At 45.5% G+C, this 18,994-nt stretch overlaps 1 protein-coding gene across 6 annotated transcripts in view; it reads right to left on the reverse strand.

Annotated features, from left to right (window-relative positions):
* SCARB1 (scavenger receptor class B member 1) overlaps positions 1-18,994 on the reverse strand; it is a 101,557-nt gene that overhangs the window by 17,747 nt on the left and 64,816 nt on the right. For all 6 annotated transcript variants that reach the window (XM_061603109.1, XM_061603112.1, XM_061603110.1 and 3 more), the window contains 4 exons: positions 14,618-14,784; positions 12,376-12,494; positions 2,900-2,973; positions 1,927-1,978 (listed from right to left, as the gene is read on the reverse strand). In XM_061603109.1, coding sequence (XP_061459093.1) covers positions 1,927-1,978; positions 2,900-2,973; positions 12,376-12,494; positions 14,618-14,784 — 412 coding nt within the window. The remainder of the gene's footprint in view (positions 1-1,926; positions 1,979-2,899; positions 2,974-12,375; positions 12,495-14,617; positions 14,785-18,994) is intronic.

The following is an 18,994-nucleotide window of genomic DNA, read 5'->3' on the forward strand; positions in this document are numbered from 1 at the left end:
TTATTAATTTTCAAAGAGTTATAAAGCATACAAGCACAACCACAGTCTGAATCAAACAGCAGGTGTGGGGGAATCTTTGGCCTTCCTAATGCTGCTGAACTACAGCTCCTACCAGCCCCAAGAAAGCATGGTCCAGGGATGATGGGAGATGCAGTTCATCAACATCAGGAGGGTTTAAGGCTCCCCACACCTCTCATGCAATTTCTAAAATGAATAATATTACAGAAAGGAAACTCAAAACTATCTGAATCTGAAGCACAGTGCAAAAGGAATTGTCTGGTATCCCTACCATGTTATCACCGTCAGTTTTGCAAATCGGGATCCAGCCTTGGAATGGCCCCTTCCTTCACTACTGGACTCTACCCATACTGGCATGCATGCACGTAGAATGCAAGATGCCTCAAAAAGGAGAAAGACACCCTTGCTCTTGGAGAGGGGAGGGAGACAGTGTGTTGAGGGCCTGTCATTATATAGCAGAGGTGGGGAACTGAGGCCCAGTGGGTCGAATGTAGCCCTCCAGGCTTCACTATCCAGCTCTCCGAACTCTGCCTTAGCCACCTCTCCTTCCCAGGCCACACCCTCTCTGGACCTGCTCGGCACCCTCCTCAAGTGCTTTTGCCTGGCTTCAATGAGTCTTTGAACCGTGATAACATTTTTTGCTTCCCTGGATGCAGAGATGTGTGTGGGAAGGTGGGGGCATAAACACCCTGATTTGTGAGACTGGAATGCTTTGGAAAAGGTGAGAGCCACAGTTATTTATTTGTTGCTTTTCACACAGAGAGAGGAGTGTCCCAAAGCCTCTTACAGCATAAAAATATTAAAACCTGGCATAAAACAATAGTAAAACACAATACCTAATTGGGTTCATCCAAGAGTACTTCTAAAAGGACAAATCCCACCCACCCTACTTCAAGATGAGCACTAAAAACAGACCAAATAACCACAGCTCGCTACCCTCCAACTTAACTGGGTAAACAGAAATGTTTTAGCCTGGTGCCTCAAAGCAGACAATGACTGCGCCAAGCATGTTTCCCTGAGGAGAGCATTCCACAAAATGTGGAGCCACCACTGAAAAGGCCTGTTCTTGTGTTGCCACCCTCCACATCTTCCTCAGAGGAGACTCATGGAGAAAGGCCTCTGATGACAACTGCAGGCTCTGGGAAATTCAGTAGGGAGAGATGGTCCTTGAGGTATTAGGGTCTTGTGCCATGTAAGGCTTTATAGGTCATAACCAGCACTTTGACTTGCTCCATATACTTTTTGCTTTTGGTCTTCTTGCTCATGTCTGCCTCTGGCTTCATCCACCACTGGCATGTGGCTCCTGGAATGTGGCCCAAGAGGAAATGTGGCCCTTGGGCTGGAAGAGGTTCCCCACTCTGTCATAGCTTAGCCACCAGGGAGCCCTTGACTGAGTTGTCTTGGTAGAGTTCCAAGGGTGGCTGCTGGTTTGTAGGAAGCCAGTATGACAACTGCACCAGGCTTTTTATGGTTAATATTTGAGGTTCAATTTGTGCTTTAAATTTTGTATATTGGACAGTTTTATTGCTGTAAGTCACTTTGAGACCTAGATGGTGAAAAGCAGGATATAAAATGTTAAAATAAATAAATAAATTTGTTTCAAGCCTATTTCAGATGGCTTCAAAAGTGGCAAAAGGATTGTATTCTCACAAGGGGAGAGGGGAAGCTTTTTGCTAGGAGATATTATCTTTGACAGAAGAGCAATTCATGGCAAAATGATTATAGCCAAGTATTCAATAAGCCAGAACAAAATTGGCTTACACAAGGGCTATCAGCACAGAACTCCAAACTTTTTTTTAAAATGAAGCAACAGGGTTTGGCCTGATTCAGCCTAGTTTACACTCAAGTCCGTTGCAAGCTGCTGTCCACACCCACCTGGTCCTTTGTGAGCACGCACTCCCAACTTACCTCTGCAAACCAAAGAAGAGGTAACACAACTGGCTTGACTGTCCCTGTTTGCCTGGAAGATTAAGGAACAACAATGAGAACTTTAAGATCTTATGACGGGGCAATGCCTGGTCCAGCATTCCTTTTTGATGTAGGGCTGTGCTGTATGTTACATATTAAGGCTGGGGTGGGGAACAGCAGGCCTAGGGGCCAAATGTTCTAGGCCTCTCTATCTTGCCCTCAGGACTTTCCCAAGGTCATACCTCCTTCCCAGCCACACAGCCTTGTTAACCAACTGTGGCTAATCTTAACCTTTAGTTTGTTTTAAGGAAGAGCCTTCCCCTCCTCAGACCACATCCTCTCTCCCTAGGCCACACACTTCCTGGGTGCTTTTGTCTGGCTGGAATGTGCCCTCCAACTGTGATAATGCCCCTTGCTCGCATGGATGGAGGGTGCGTGTGTGTGTTCCCACACAGACACTCATGTGAACAGAAATCTCTGACTTTGCTGTGGCTCAGGAAGGGGGAACCTCAGGCCAGGGAGCCAAATGTGGTCCTTCAGGCCTCAGAATTCCCCGCCCCGCCACCCTCTTACTGGTTTGGCTTCACATTCCCAAGTGTTTTTGCCAGGCTGGAATGCACTCTTGAACTCTGGTGTTGCCTCTTGCTTTTCTGGACAGAGGACAGAGGGGTGTGTGAGCGTGTGCAGAATGTAGCCTACTGTACAAAGTTGAAATTTACTTCTGTTGCTCTGCCCACTTTTACCTCCGGCTCTGCCCAACACTGACATGTTGTTCCCAAAAGGTTGTCCAGATGGCAATGTGGCCCTTCGGCTGGAAAAGGTTTCCCATATCCCTGTGCTAAGGTATGCACAAAATGCCTGGCAACCTGATCTGGCCAAAGCTGGATCAGAGAAGCAGCCGAGGGGAAGGGAAAAGAGGCTAATAGGGATTAAAATAAACAAGCTCACTGTGCCTTAAGAGCTGACTACTTACAATATGCCAGGGACTTTCTTCATAAAGAGACTGAGCTGCATTTTGATGGAAAAGTTCATAGGAATGCCAGTCAGCTGCATTAAAAAGAGACATTCTATTTTTAAAAAAACGCTCCCATATTTTTCATTTAAGTATTTATATGCTTCTCTTCCACTTGACAGCCTACAAATGCAACTTACAGCAATAATACACTAAACCAAACAAAATATTTTTATAAAAGAAGCACAGAGATGGGACAGCAGCAATAAAACACTAAGGGACCAATATCACATAAGTTTTATTATCCATTTATTTATTTATTTTTTCAGTCACTGCATAGTAAAAAAGGAGCACTGGTGAAAGAATAATCTTAACTTAGTGCCTGAATGTAAGCCTAGGGATTTCCCCCCTTTAGGAATCCTTACAAAACAGCCCTATAAGGTAGGTCAGGCTGAAAGCAACCAACCCAAAGTCACTCACAGAACTTCATAGCTGAGAAGGAATTCAACTTGGCCTTCTCAGACATGTTACCCTAGCCCAGGTGTAGCTAATGTGGTATAACCTCCAGATGTTGTGAGTTACCCTGACCAGTGGCCATGCTGGAATTCTGAGCCCACAACATCTGGAGGGTGCCACATTGGCTACAACACACTGGCTTCAGGCAATGGCAGCTGGTGCCCACCGGGGCTGGTGGGATAGAAGGCGGGGAGACCAACACTAGGTGGAGTCAGAACCAAAGATAGGCAGAACCAGCTCATGCTAGTTTTGTCCCCATCGTCGTCCTTTCTGCTGAGTTCTACAAGGACAACACTGAGACTATGGAGGAAGAGGCTGACAGGCAGTGCTGCCTCCCATTGGACTGACTGTAGGTAAGGAGGCAGGCAGGCTGAGGGCAGGCTGAGGTTGCTGAGGTAGTGCCCCATTTGCCCTAACAGACCAGCTTCCACGAGCTTTAGGCATCTCCCTCACTCATCTGGGGAGCACATTCCATAAAAGAAGAGCCAACACTGAAAAAGCTCTCTCCAGGGTTGCCAAACACTTTTAGGCAGATCCATACCATACATTTAAAGACATGATTTCCCCCAAAGAATCCTGGGAACTTTGGTTTCCCCCCTCACAGAGCTACAAATTCCAAGCACCCTTAACAAGCTACAGTTCTCATGATTCTTTGGGGGAAGAGTCCGTGTTGCATTTGCTTTAAACGTATAGCATGGACCTTTGAAGGTGGGGGGGCATCCAGAGCAATGCCTCTGCTGTAGCTGTTAAGGAACAGCCAGATTGATAAAAGATTAGCTACACTGATAAATTGCCATCAACCTAGATGCCAAAACAAAACACCCACACACACACACTTTACATGGAGGAGTTGGCTTGGTGAAGCTAAATACCAAATTCCAAATTTATAAATGAGGCAACTGAATACAGGTTGTAGACAAATAAAGACACAAACATACATTAATTATATATAAACATGAAAGCCTATCAAACAAAATAAAACATACAGAAAAAGCAAAATCTTAAATCTTGAGAATGTCCACATGTAATTGTCTTAGTTCAGCAGCCTTCACTGCAAGTTTAGCCATATTAAACATTACAAACCTGTCCATACGGGACAGCAAATATTTGATCTCATCCATATCACTGAGGGTAAGAATCACCACTGTTAAGTTTCTCTATGTATTTTTCCTAGGCATTTCATACAGTTTACAATATAACGTTATATATATACACACACACACTCATATGAGTGATTATCAACCCATATGCAAAAATGGAACTCCCCTTGCTCCGCACTTTAATGCAGAGAAGTCAGCCTGAAAGCTAAATACCTCCCAGCGCCAGCCACCAGAAATGCTTATCTTATCTCCTTAATTACAGATATTTTGCTATGGCCCTTGGTTTTATTGTTGGCACAAAGTGGGGGGGAGGACACACACAAACCTTTTTCTTTCAACATGACAGAAAGCACGTTTATTTCAGATTCACGAACTTGCAAAAGTAAGAAAAACTTGCAAGTTGGTGGTGCTGCTGATGTTGTAATGATGCCCGTCTGTGGCCCATCACTGGCCTCATTACTTGCAAAAACTAAAGGATGAATGCAATGAAGCCATTGGGTTGCTCATCAGATTCACAAGCAGACTCACTGAAATTAATGAACGTGACTAACTTGGATCCATGAACTGGAAATGTTCATCAAGCTTATATTGAAAGGCTGGTGGGGTTTGCATAGGGAAGGATATCTACCTGTAAGGGAGGTCACTGGGGAACCTCCGTGCTTCTTAGACTGCATTCTGATCTTACCTCTGCTGATTTCCCTTACAGGTGCTAGACTGATACTCTTAGGGGTTGCTGACCTCATTTCCTGCTTCGCTCTTCTTCATCTCTCTCCCCTGCAGGCTCTCTGCATCTCCACCCCTAGCAGGAGTGCAGTCTTCAAGGGTTACAGGGGGTCACAGACCCATTACTTTTTTGGGAGCAGGGTCCCAATCAGGTCCCTCTCTATGAGCCAATCAGCATGAAAATGCAGGGTGTTAGCCACTGTGAAGAGTCCTTGTCCTTTCATGCTGACTGACTCCAATCAGAGTGGAAGGAGATACGTTAGCCACTGAGAAGACCCTTCTCAGTAGCTAGCACACAACCTCCCATTCCATGCTGATTGTTTCCTAGGGATGTTGGTTGTAGTGAAGCGTAGACTCATGAGATGACAGGGAGAGCAAGAAAGATGAGGGCAAGTGTAAAGGGGGTGTGGCATGACTATCATGAAGGGACCCTGCACTTTTGAATTTGCCACTACACTTCTGACCCTTAGTTAGCCAGAACTAGGGATCTTTCCTATCAAATATGTATTTCCTTTAATAAATGACAGTTTTTCTCTTACCAGTGCCTCAGTGTGACTGCAACCAGGGTAAAGGGTGCTCCTTTGAAAGGGATTCTGTTCTGCTTCTGCCAGCATTCAACTCCAATGCTAATAATAATTGCAATAGCTCTACTCAGACTAGAACTTGGTTGGATTCAGCTTTAGGCCTCTGGGAGTTGTGTATTAACCACAAACAAAAAAACCTAGAATCCAAAGTTCTATCAACTCTCCCTAATTGTGCTGCCCAGCAACTGGTATCAAGAAAAATACTACCTCAAATATTAGAGGTAGTACACAGCCATTGTGTCTAGTAGCCACTCATAGCCTTATCCTCCATGAAGTTCTTTAGCCTCCTTTTAAAGCCATCTAAGTCAAGGTGGCCATTGCTACATATTATGGGATGTTTCCTATAGTTGACCTATGTGTTTTGTGAAGTACTTCCTTTACTCTTCACTGAATCTTTTAATATTGAGCTTCAGAGGATAATTTTGATTCTGATATAATGAGAGAGGGAGAAAAACGTCACTATTCATTTTCTACACACCATGCATAAATAATTTTTTAATACATCTTTTATATAGGGTTAGGCCTGGCTGTGGGAAGACAAAGTTCAAATCTTTGCGGAGCTAGCTCAGCACATTTTGTTGCTGGGTATTGTACATTCTTTGGAACTCCCCCCCCTTCCCCAGAAGAGGTTTGCCTGGCACCAGCCTTGTTCTCTCCTCCATGCCAGGTGGAAATTTCTTTATTTGTCCAAGTTTTCATATTCTTTTCAGGACAGTTTTCATCTTGACTGACCTTGGTCTGAAATATCCTTGTTTAGGCTCAAGGCATGTTGCTGACTCAGGTGGAATAACAAAAGGGGTCACTCTCCCCCAAATCAAATTACATAGTACCCAAGGCTAGCTAAGTTATTTTGGTATTAATTCACAATTTACCACAGCTGGTATAGCACAGTGGGGAGGACAGCCTGGCTGGGTGTCCAGAGTCTGAGAGTTCAAATCCCCACTCGTGTCTCCTGGGTGTCAAGGGCCAGCTAAAGATCACCCCCACAGTGAGTGGCTCAGGGGTTACGTGCCCTGCCACCTGTGCAGCTGTGGGCAAGCGGCATAGTCCCAAGGAGCCCAGCTGCCCCCCAGCTGGCAGTTGCAGACAAAGAAGGGGCTGGCTTGTGCAGCTGTGGCAAGCTGAGCAGGCCCTAGCCAGCTGGGGAGGACTAGCCTCAGAGGGAGGCAATGGTAAACCCCCTCTGAATGCCGCTAACCATGAAATTCCTATTTGTAAGGTAGCCTTAAGTTGGGATCGGCTTGAAGGCAGTCCATTTCCATTTTCACAATTTACCACCCTTCTGGCATCCAAAAACCAACTCCCTGAGGCAACTGACTCACTGTCTAATGATAGGGCGTCTTTTACATTGTTGTATAGTTATTACTATTGCCTCATCAACACTATATATTTAAAGCAGTACCATACTACTTTAAACAGTCAAGGCTTCCCTCCAAGAATCCTGGAAACTGTCATTTGTTAAGGTTGCTGAGAGTTGTTAGGAAACCCTTCTTCCCCTCATAGAACCACAATTCCCAAAGTGGTTTAACAACCATTCCCTCTTCCCAGGCAACTCTGGGAATTGTAGCTCTAACTAAAAACGAAGTAGATCCAACAAGTCTCATATCTGCCCACCACGGGCAGAAACTACACCAGCTCAATTCCTGAAATCTCCAGTTTCGGGTATACAAATGGCTTGTCCGTGGCCCTCCAGTTGATGCTGGATTAACACTCCCATCAGCTGTTACCAAAGGCCATGCTGGCTGGGACTGATGGCAATATTGGGAGGGGCACAGATAAGCCACCCCTGTTATAGGGGCTGGGAGATACCCCTGGTTTGAGGCCTTACATGCCTTCACTGAGTACCATTAACTGCACAATTAGATAATACTGGGAAAGAGAGGCTAATGGTCACACTCAGTATCAGCCTATACCAAATAGTCCTGATTTACTGTGAAGAGGTACCTTACTGTAATAATGTATGTACAATGTAAATTATCTCCTTTGCTGTAATATTTATTACTAGCAACCTCATACCAGGTGTTGCTTGGAAATTCTAAGAAATCAAAAATCAGTGCAGTTTTGAAAGCTTGAGCATACCATCTTGATTCAGAACGGTGCACAATGGTATCCAACCATAGAAAAACCTGCTCCTCAATCTCAGCAACCGTCATGCCAGATTTGGTGATGATATCTTGAGAGTCCAAATGCAAACAGAAAACAATCCAACTGACAGGCAAACAACTTTCCAAGATATATAGTAGATACATTACATTTATATCCCACCTTTCCCCCAAGGAGCTCAAAGGAGCATCCATGGTCCTCTCCAAATCCCTTCATATTGCCCTGTCAACTAGTAGAGGCTGGTTCATAAGGGCAAATGGGCCACTGCCCCATCAAACTCAGTTTGCCCTCAGAGAGCCCTCACCTGCCTGCCTTCTTACTTGCAACTAGTCCAGGGGGTGGCCCTGCCTATCAGCCTCCTTCTCCGCAGTCTCAAGTGTTGCCCTTGTAGGGATCAGCAGGGAGGAGGATGGGGACAAAACTGTAATTAGTTGGCTCTGCCTGTCATTGGCTCTGGCTCTACCTGCTGTTGGCCTCCCTGCCCTCTCTGCCCTAACAGCTCCAAACAGGCACCAGCCACTATTGCTAGCTAACCTGTGGGGTAGGTCAACCTGAGAGGTGGGGATCTTGGCCAGTTACTCAGTGAGCTTCAGAGCAGAGTGGGGATTTGAACCTGGTCCTAGTCAGACACTATTAACTACCTGAAATGGCTGTCCTTCTGCCACATGGTAGGTCCACAAGGCTGGCTAGGCAGCCTTAGTATGTCACACTCTCTCAGCCCCACTTCATAGGATTGTTACAAAGCTAAAATGCTATCTCAAATGCCTTGGGGAGAAGAGCAGGAAGCAAAGAGGGATATTTACTAAGAAAATCCAGTAACTATCAGAAGCATGTTGCAAAATAATCTTTCCTATCTAAATGAGTCCAGTGTAAAAGCTTAAAGGGCAGGCTTAATATCCTTAATCTTGAGGCCTGCTATACAGATATGGTAAAGCTAAATTAAGAGTAAAAGAAGGCAGAAATTCAATATGCTAAAGTTGGAGACAAAGTCTGATGATTAGCAGCACCATTCTTCACAAGTTCCAAAATATTTGAGATGGTACAACACAACACCAAATCATGAATGCAGTATATTACATGTTAAATTATTCCTAGGCTACTATCCCACTTTTCCTCTAAGGAGGTCAACATGGCGTAAGCAATTCTTCCCCTCCCCATTTTATATCAATAACCCTGTGAGGTAGGTTATGCTGAGCGATACTGATTGGTGGAGGGTCATCTAGAGTGAGCTTCATGGCTGAGTGGGAATTTGAACCCTGGTCACCCAAGTCCTAATCCAACACACTACAACACACTGGATCTATTTCTGTAAGTTATTTTGTTTAGCTGCTAATGGAATTCTTATATTGTAGCTTTTAACTTGTAATATTTCTTTTTCTTTTTTTGATATTCACTTTCCTGTTAATTATGCTGCTTAAATGTGGATCTTTATTGTATTTTGGATTTAATTTTTATTTGTAATGTTTTATTTTGAGAGTCTGTAATTTCTATTTGATGTTTCAAGATAGGTTGTAAAACTGCTTAGGGATTTTTTTCCAGAAATGTAAACAAGCATAGGAATGATTTAAATAAATATTATCTATGTTTTATAAATAAAATTGTAATCTATTTTTTAACACATTGCAATGCAGAAAAGAGATTTTTGCAGTTGTTTCCCCTGTTAGAAAGAGGATTCGGAGGTTCATATTTTTTTACTGAGATCTTTCATCTACACAGTTACCAGCTCTGGTGCATCTCAGGCCAACTTATTGCTACACTGGGAATAATGAAAACTGTTATCACCTTGGCTGCTGAGACTCAAACTATAAGAACCCAAGAAGAGCCCTGTTGAATTAGGCCACAGGCCCATCTAGCCCAGATCCAGCTTTCATAGTGGCCAACCAGATGCCTATGAGAAGCCTGTAAGCAGGACCTGAGTGCCACAGTGCTCTCCTCTCCATTACTCCAGAGATGGGGAAGCTGCACCCCTCCAGATGTTGCTGGACTGCCACTCCCATGACACCTGACTGTTGGCCATGCTGGCTGGGACTGATGAAAGATAGAGTGCACCAACAACAAAATACACATTTTCTATACATTATGTACACCAGGTGTCATGAACATCTGGGGCCCTCCAGATGTTGCTGAACTACAACTCCCATAATCCCTGGCCACTGGCCATGCTGACTGAGGTTGATAGGAGATCAGTAACCTCCGGAGGGCCACAAGTTCCCCATCCCTGCATTTGTTCATCAAACTCAGGGGCGTCTTTGATGTACAACAGTGGATAGATAAAAGTTTTACTCCTTCTCTCATAACCCTAGAACTCATGGATATGCAATGAAGCTGAATGCTGGAAGATTCAGGACACACAACAGAAAGTCCTTCTTCACACAGCGCATAGTTAAACTATGGAATTTGTTCCCACGAGAGGCAGTGATGGCCACCAACTCTGAGGTATCTAAAAGAGGATTAGACAAATTCATGGAGGATACGGCTATCCATGACTACGCTTTGCCTCCATGGTCAGAGGCAGTCTGCTTCTGAACACTGGTTGCTGGAAGCTAGGGGAGACTGCTCTTGTGCTCAGGTCCTGCTTGTGGGCTACCCAAAGTGGCCATCTGGTTGGCCACTGAGAAGAGGATGCTGGACTAGATGGGCCATTGGCTTGATGTTAACTGCTCTCCAGGGTAATGCAGAGGGGCAGTGCATCCTTCCTAGCCCTGCCATGTGAGATTCCTTTAACATTTGGATGACTACAATGCTAAAGCCACTGTCCCTGGGCAGAAAATGCCTTTTGCTCCATCTGCCACAGATTGATCTCTCCCTCCTCCCTGGATCATATTTCTTACCTTCAGGAGTCTTGCACGTACCCTGCAAGGAGAGGGAGGCTGCCCCACCATTTGAGACAAATCAAATCACTGTGCTAATTGATTTATGCTTTTAAAGCTAGCTTAATCAGTGCAATAATTAAAACATATCCTTGTACTATGGAATCCATGGCAAGTTGTACACCACAGATAGGCGTGGACAGCAGATAAGATATAGTTCTAACAAGATGGGATTATAAACTGTTTCCTACCACGGCCGCCCTTCAAGTGTTATAACTTCAGGACAAGAGGAGACTGACTGTTTTATACCAAGATGAACTTCCCAGTGTAAGTTTTAAAAGAACAGAAAAAGAAGTAAGTTCTGCTCATGCTTGTAGCAATAGCATATTCATGGTCTACCATAAAGAAAAATGTGGCGGTAAGTGGAATGTACTGTTGCAAAGAGGGGGAATTATATATGGGAATGTTTTAAAATATGAACACACACACACCTCCTTGCATGCAGAGAACTAGCACAGTTGGGAGAAAGTAAAGCAACACCCCCCAACACACACACTCCTAATTTTCTACTTGCAAAATGTTACTTTTAATGTAATGACACTTTGAAAACATGGTATCTGCCCTGTCTCCACAGTCTCTAAAGTGATGCAATCCACTCTACCACCTCTTTTTATTCACCAAACCACAGATAAGGGTCCTCACTATGCTGATAAAATGACAGTACATAAGAGGAGCTCAGAAGGCTCTAACAGGCTGATGACATTAAGAACTGTAGGTCAATTCTCAAGCCCATATCCATCGGACTCCCTACCCTCCACTTGCAATTGCCAGACTCCAAACAAGAGTGCAACTGATTCATATTTCCTGGCTATAGGACTTCAGAAGATAAGATGAAGAGCCCTGCTGTATCAGGCTAATGACCCCTCTAGTTCAACATCCTCATAGTGGCCAACCTACGGCAAGATCACAAGCAGAACCTGATTGCAACAGCATACTCCCACCCCAGATTCCCAGCAACTGGTGTTCAGAAGCATTCTGCCTCTAACAGTTGAGGGAGAACATCACCATCATGACTAGTAGCATTGACATCCTCCATGAATCTGTCTAATCCTCGTCTAAAGCCACCCAAACTGATGGCTATCACTTCCTCTTGTGAGACCAAATTCCATCATTTAACTATGTCTGTCCTGAATCTTCCAACGATCGGCTTCACTGGATAATTCCAAGTTCTAGTGTTATGAGAGAGGGAGAAAACTGTTCTCTGTCCACTTTCTCCCCACCATGCATAATTTTATAAGCTCTGTGCTGTTTCCTCTTTCTCTCCTTTTCTCTAAAGCAAAAAAACCCAAATGTTGTAACCTTTCCTCATAGGGGAGTTGCTCCAAACTCCTTGATAATTTTGGGTGCCCTTTTCTGAACCTTTTCCAGATCTACAATATCCTTTTGGAGGTGAGGTGACCAAAACTGCACACAGTATTCTAAGTGTGGTTGCCAGGCTGGGTTGGACGAGGACAGCCCAGGGTGTTGCCTACATCTCATGACTAGTTTGTCAAAATAGCCATCTGACAAAGTAGCTGCATATTGGAGGCATTCAGTCACCACAGCGATGCCTGCTAAACAAGTAGTAAGAACCAGAGTTAGTGGATGAACGACTCACTCACCGGATGCAAATCTACAAAAAGTCCATGCTCTTCTTCATTGGGATGCAGGCCATCCACTGTCTTTAGCAGCTCAGGGTCAGCATTCAGGAAGTGTGGATGGGAAATGAATAATGGTGCATCTTTAAAAGGAGAGGTGAAGATCAGCAAACAAAGTGAAGCTGTTTGGGGCATGTTTGCAGGATCATCTCACTATCTGTATTTCACCCATTCTTGGTCCAATTACTTATTTTATTTTAAGCCTCTGGAATAATTTTGGCCAGGAACTTGACAGGTGTGAATGGTGCATGGTGAACATTTCACACACTTCTGCAATCATGAGGATTAGAAAGTTTGCTTTTTAATTATTTTTTAAAGCAACTGATCTGCATGCAAAGTTCAAAAACAGATTGTGCGGCAAGCCAATGGGTGAATGGATCACAGCTTTGCAGGTGGAGCTTTCAGCACCAACTGCCAAACAAGCATGCAGTTAAGGCATCATGACAAACCGCATCTTCTGTGCCAAGAACATGCTTTGACCTCTTTGTATTAGAATGGGCCAAAAATCATATTTGGAGAGCAAAGACAGAGATGCAAAATTTGTAGAGCAGTGGGGGCTTTTTTGAAGCCAACGTGGAGAAGGGCTGTAGCTCAGTGGCAGAGCATCTGCTTTGCATGCAGAAGGTCCCAGGTTCAGTCCCCTGCACCTCAGGTAGGGCTGGGAGATACTCATGCCTGAAACCCTGGAGAGTTAGTGTGGACAGTGCTAAGCTAAAATGAACCAATGGTCTGACTCAGTATAAGGCATAAACATAACAGCAGTTCTGTTGGATCAGACCAAAGATAGGATCCAGTCCAGCACCCTGTTCTCACAGTGGGTCACCAGATACCTCTGAGAACCTCACAAGCAGCAGCCTTCACTGCATTCAATATAAATTATAAGGTTGAGCTCTGGGGATAGGGGTGGGGGAATGTGCTGCAAATTTGAAGCAAAAGCTGGCTGTGGACAGCACTGACTGGCTAGCACCAGTAATATCAGAGACGTCTTCACTACCAATCCCTGGAGCATCTTCCTTCTCTGCCCCCATTTTTAAGGGAAGAAAATTTACAGGAAATTAAATACACATGCAGTACATTTGCTTGAAAGCATGAGAAAGGACCAAAACTCAACAGCTCAATCAATGCTTTTTGCTCAACTGTACATCAGTCATGAAAACAGTACAGCTGAGAGGAAGCCAGAATCCCACAAACTATAGCTTAGGGGAGAGGGAGGTAAAACCCACTGCTATTTCTCTATAAAGGTTACATGCTCTTTAACCAACTTTGCACCTAACACAGCTGTGATTAGGCACTATTTAATGGCAGCTTGAAAATGCTTATCCTAATTCTAGAGGGCAGTGCAGATTAGGTTGAGTAGCTGGTCATATTAATATATTTCCAAGCAAGGCAGAGGCTGTGAATGGAGAGTCAACAATTAATGCACAGCAGGCGTGTAACAAGTTAATGCAACCTGTACAAATTCAAACTGTATTCTCATTTTGCTAGCTCTGGCAAGAAGTGGCAAAAGTGCCACAGAGGAGACTGTGGCCTTGCCCTCTTGGCCCCCAGAAACCTTATTCAAGCAAACCCACTGGCTTCCGAGATATCAAAGGAACCTGCCTGATACAGAGCCAGACCAAAGGCCCATTAGCTCAATGTTGTCTGCAATGACAGGCAGTGGCTCTCCAGGATTTCAGACAAGGGTCTGTCTCAGCTCCAGCTGAAGGTGGTAGGGATCGAGCCTGGGGGCTTCTGCAAGCAAGGCAGCCCTTTAACAACTGAACTACAAGCCTTCCCCTTTATTCACTAGAGGTATCGGTTTATATCCTGTCCTTCCCCCAAGGCACTCAGGAGGCAAACATGGCTTCCCCGTCCTCATTTTTATTTATTAATCAATCAACCAACCAACCACATGGCGGTAGTAGGTATAGTGAGAGATAGTGGTTGGCTCAAGGTCACCAAGTGTGCTTTGAGCCTAGATCTCCCCATACGTTTTAAAGCACATGATTTCCATCAAACAATTACACCATACTGAATGCACCCACGCACAGCCACACAATGAAGCCTAACCGACAACTCTAAATATGACACAGTCCCCCAAGACAACACTGCAGTTGTTCTTTCCCCCAGAAATTAGGAGTTTCCAGAACATGAAAATCCCAGTTTGCAGGTTACAGGGAGAGGATGTTGCTTGGGAGCAGAATGCTTATTTTAGATATAGACTTACTGAACCGACAGGAGCTGACATTCAGGATTCCAGACTGGCGGCATGGGCAAAAGCCTTCGTTGGGTGGATAGTCTATTCCATTGGCAAACAATGTCTTTGGAGCCAAAAACCGGAATGTAGGTATTCCTTTGAATTCCCCGGATTTATTATAGGTAAACCTCATGGATCTGAAAATGGGGTATTTCAAGAAAAAGGGGTTAACCCAGGCACTGGAAGACCTGCTTCAAAGATTACACTTCCTTGAACACACTGAGCCCCACTGGAGCATCTGCTGAAACAGGGGCTCCTCCTCACATTTCCCACCCTCCTTGTGGGCTTTCCAGAACCATCTATGTGGCCACTTTAAGGAGAAGGAACAGAGGAGGACACTGAAATAGACAGTGGTGGCTGGTGCCCATTGAGACTGGCAAGGCAGAAGGTAAGGAAATCAACAGGAGGCAGAGGCAGAGTCAATGACAGGCAGAACCAACCAATTCTGGCTTTGCCCCCATCCTCCTTCCTGCCGAGTTCTACAAGGGGCAACCCTGAGATGAAGGAGGGAGGAAGCAGGGCCTTCCCCTGGACGAGAGGCAAGTAAGAAGTCAGGCAGGCAGGTGGGGGCTGGCTGAGGGCAGATTGAGGTTGGTGGGGCAGTGCCCCACTTGCCCTAATGGACCAGCCTCCACTGGGAGTAGGCAGTCCTTTGTGTGTGACCCAGCAGAGCCTTTCCTTACATCTTTCATGTTTCCTCTAATGCAGAAAATGCCCACAGACATGTCTACTGAGGAATCCATGAACACTGCATTTGGGGATATACTGTAGGCTGCAAATCAAGCTCACTGGCCTTACCTGTTGCCTTGCATAAAGCAACAGCATAGTCATTTAGCACATCCATCACCTCTGTGACTGCATTTTCTGAGCAGGTTTTTAACAAATAATCAAAAACACAAAACCAATACAGAATTTAAACAATAAAACGCACTAAAACCAATTATAAATAAATCAAAACAGCTAACACACAAACATAACTAAGAACAAAATTTAAAAACTGGTAAAAAAATCCAACAAGGCACAAACACCTAAAAATGCATACGCACAATCACACAATAATTAAAAAGGGCTGGGAGAACAAAAAGGTATTCACCTGGCACCTAAAAGATGATAGCATAGGCATCAGGTCAACTTCTTTGGGGAGAGCATTGCTTAAGTGGGGTGTCACCACTGAGAAGGCCCTTTCCCTGCTCCTACGCACTTCAACTCACTAGGTAGGGGAACCTTGAAAATGGCCTCTAATAAAGATCTCAAGGCCTGGATGTACATATAAAGGGGAGAAGATGATCCTTCCAATAGCCTGGGTCTAAGCAGTTTAGGGTTTTAAAGCAGGGGTCAGGAAAATTTTTCACCCCAAGAGCCACGTTCCCTCCAGGGCAACCACCCAGGGGCCACATTCTAGCTGTGGACGCAGCAATGACTATACATTTTACCTTTATACAGTATGCTAGTTTACACAAAACACTTTTCCTTCCAGACGAGTAAGGGGCAGTTCTGGAGTTCAAGGACATATCACGGTCAGGCAAAAAACACTTAGGATGTGAAGCAGGGCTGATGGACAGATAGAGAGACCTGGAGGGCTGTATTTGGCCTCTGAGCCTAAGGTTAAAAGGCTAAAAGCAGCACTTTGAATTAGGCCTGGAAACGGAGAAGGAGCCAGTAGAGATGATGAAGCCTTGTGTGATATGATCATATTCACTTTTATAAAGCCAGCCAGCCTTCCTCTGTGGTTGCACATTGCAAGGGGACGGTCAGCAGGGCAGGGCAAGCTGGCTTGTAGGAACTTGACCCATCACTTACAGAAAAAACCCCTAATATGCTACTGGGAATCCCAGGGTTTCTTTGAATACAATTTCAACACCCTCAACATCATGATTAAACAATTCACATTGGCAGCACATTCAGCTGCAAGAGGGATATTGCCAAATAGATGCTCTCTCCTACATGGACTGCAACCTCATCGGTAGTTGAAAAAGAAAAGGAAAAACCACACCAATCCCATCTTTTGGCCAGAAGATCTTCCCTCCTCTCTGTTTCCCAGCATAAAGACTCACAGTAGCCAACTTTTCCATGGGCAGGTGAAGGGCCTGAAGCCCTTTTGTGGAACTGTTCTGGGCAATTTTCTAATTCCTTTGTTCCTTTCAGAAGAACATCAACTACTACAAAATATGTGTATGTAAAGTGTTCCCAGAGTAGAGATGTGAAGGTATGGGTGGGGAAAAACAATGGAGTAAGTCCCCCCCCCGCCCAGGGCCGGCTCCAGGCATGTGGGGGCCCTTGGGCATCAGCTTGCCCTGACTCCCTGGTGGGTGGGTGTGCATGTGTGCATATGCGCGCACACGCGCAGCCCCCCTACCTGTCTAGTCTTTACCATTCCCCTTAATGAAGATGGCGGCTGCGGTTTCCCTAAGGGGAATGAAGCCTCCACTGCCATCTTTGTTGATGGCACACGTGCGTGCTACACGCGCACATCTCTGCCATCAACTAAGATGGTGGCAGTGGCTTCAGTACCTTAGGGAAGCTGCGGCCGCCATCTTCATTAAGGGCAATGCTAAAAAGCCGGCTGACAGGTAAGTGGGGTGTGGGGGGGGCACGGATCACAGAAGGGGAGTGGAGGGCCCCTCAGGGGCTCCTGTAGCTCCAGGGCCCTCGGGCCAGTGCCCAACCTGGCCGCCCTTTAGAACCGGCCCTGCCCCTGCTGATTGTTTGTGGGTTTTTTCTGGGTCTTCACATCTCTAGCCCAGAGCTCTAAGGATAGATCAGGACATATAATCTAAATGAGTTGATTCCCCTTTCTTTGCTTGAAGACACCAAGGGAAGGATGAAACAAATAATCAGAAGCCCCGTATCTGCCCTGCCCTGCTTTTTCTAAAAGGAAAAAAAGGGGGATTATTAGATATAATACAGAGGTGAAGGTTGAAACACAAGCAGACTGAAGCCTGATGGAAGAAAGCATCAAGCAACCCAATAAATGATTTGGTATTTATCATCAGGGCTGCACTGAAATGAGACTTAAAAGCTGGATCAGAGCTACGTGCTTATGAGAAGGACCAAAGCTCAAGGGCGGAGCATCTGCTTTGCATGCAGAAGGTCCTAGGTTTGGATCCAGGTATGTCCTGGTAGAGCTGGGAATGTTCCCTGCCTGAATCCCTAGAGAGCCACTGCCAGTTAGTGTACACAGTACTGAGCTAAATGGGCCAATGCTCTGAGTCAATAATAAGGCAGCTTCCTATGTTCCTATGCTTCCAGTTTAGAAGTGGTATATGGGGGTGTGATGTTCCTATATTAATGTATATATGGTAAGTGTTGGTTGTTTAGAAGATACATGGTAAGTGGAGTGAAAGAGGGGGAGTGAATGGGCAGTAGAATGCGAGATGATTGGCTGAGTGTTTAAAATGGCTGAATGTATAAAATGAAGAGTGAGAGTGGAATCAGGGGGGGAGAAGAGAACTGAGTGGGTTGCTTGGTGGGGTTTAGAGAGTTGTTTACCAGGAGGGAGGTGGAGTTCGGATTAGTATTGAGTAAAACCATGTGCTTATGTGCCTTAAGAAGAAATCTTATTAATCTTGTTAGCTTTGTTATCTGTAATAAATACTTAATTTGGTTTACCAAAGGCCTGATCCTTGGCTGGGGTTTCACAGACCAGAAGGGAGGGTAAGGTAATGACCAAGGCTGAAGGGGAACTGTAACAAATGGTGGCAGCGGTGAAGAGAATAACAATACCAGTATTCAGAGTCTCTGGGAATACTAGTATTGGGACGTTACTGGTGGTTGCCTAGCAGGGGGATCTGTTGAGATCTGTGCTAGAGCGGGGAGAGAAACCATAAGAGAGAGCGGTCCGGACTGGTGGAGTCCCTGGTGGTGCCTAGTGACAGGCAGTAACCACGAGCAGGTAGGAACCTGACAGGGAGAGCCAGGGAAGGACGCCTCACATGTGGTGGCAGTAGCTGGATCAGAGCTACGTGCTTATGAGAAGGACCAAAGCTCAATGGCTGTCGGAAGGCAGAGCTGGGGTCCCAATCCCGGGGAGCTGGATCCCGGAGACTTGGGAGAAGAGTATTCGGATGGATGGCAGAGGGAAGGGAGAGGAACTTCCCCCCTTTGGAGCGAAGACGAAACAGAGGAACTGCCAGTGATAAGGTCGCTTAGCAACGGGGAGCCTGAGCCCTCCCTGGACATTCTCACGCCTCCCCCTCTTTCAGGCTCAGAGCAAGAGGGGGAAGAGGGAGGGCTGCTCACAGCCGAAAAGCGGGGAGGCAGTTTACCATCAGCCCCTCCCCTATCCCCCATCCTGGAATCGGAAACTTCAGAAGAGGAGGGGGTGATGCTTCCCCCCTCACCGCGCAC

Source organism: Rhineura floridana, chromosome 19, assembly GCF_030035675.1.
Source record: "Rhineura floridana isolate rRhiFlo1 chromosome 19, rRhiFlo1.hap2, whole genome shotgun sequence".
In the NCBI taxonomy this organism is placed as follows: domain Eukaryota; kingdom Metazoa; phylum Chordata; class Lepidosauria; order Squamata; family Rhineuridae; genus Rhineura; species Rhineura floridana.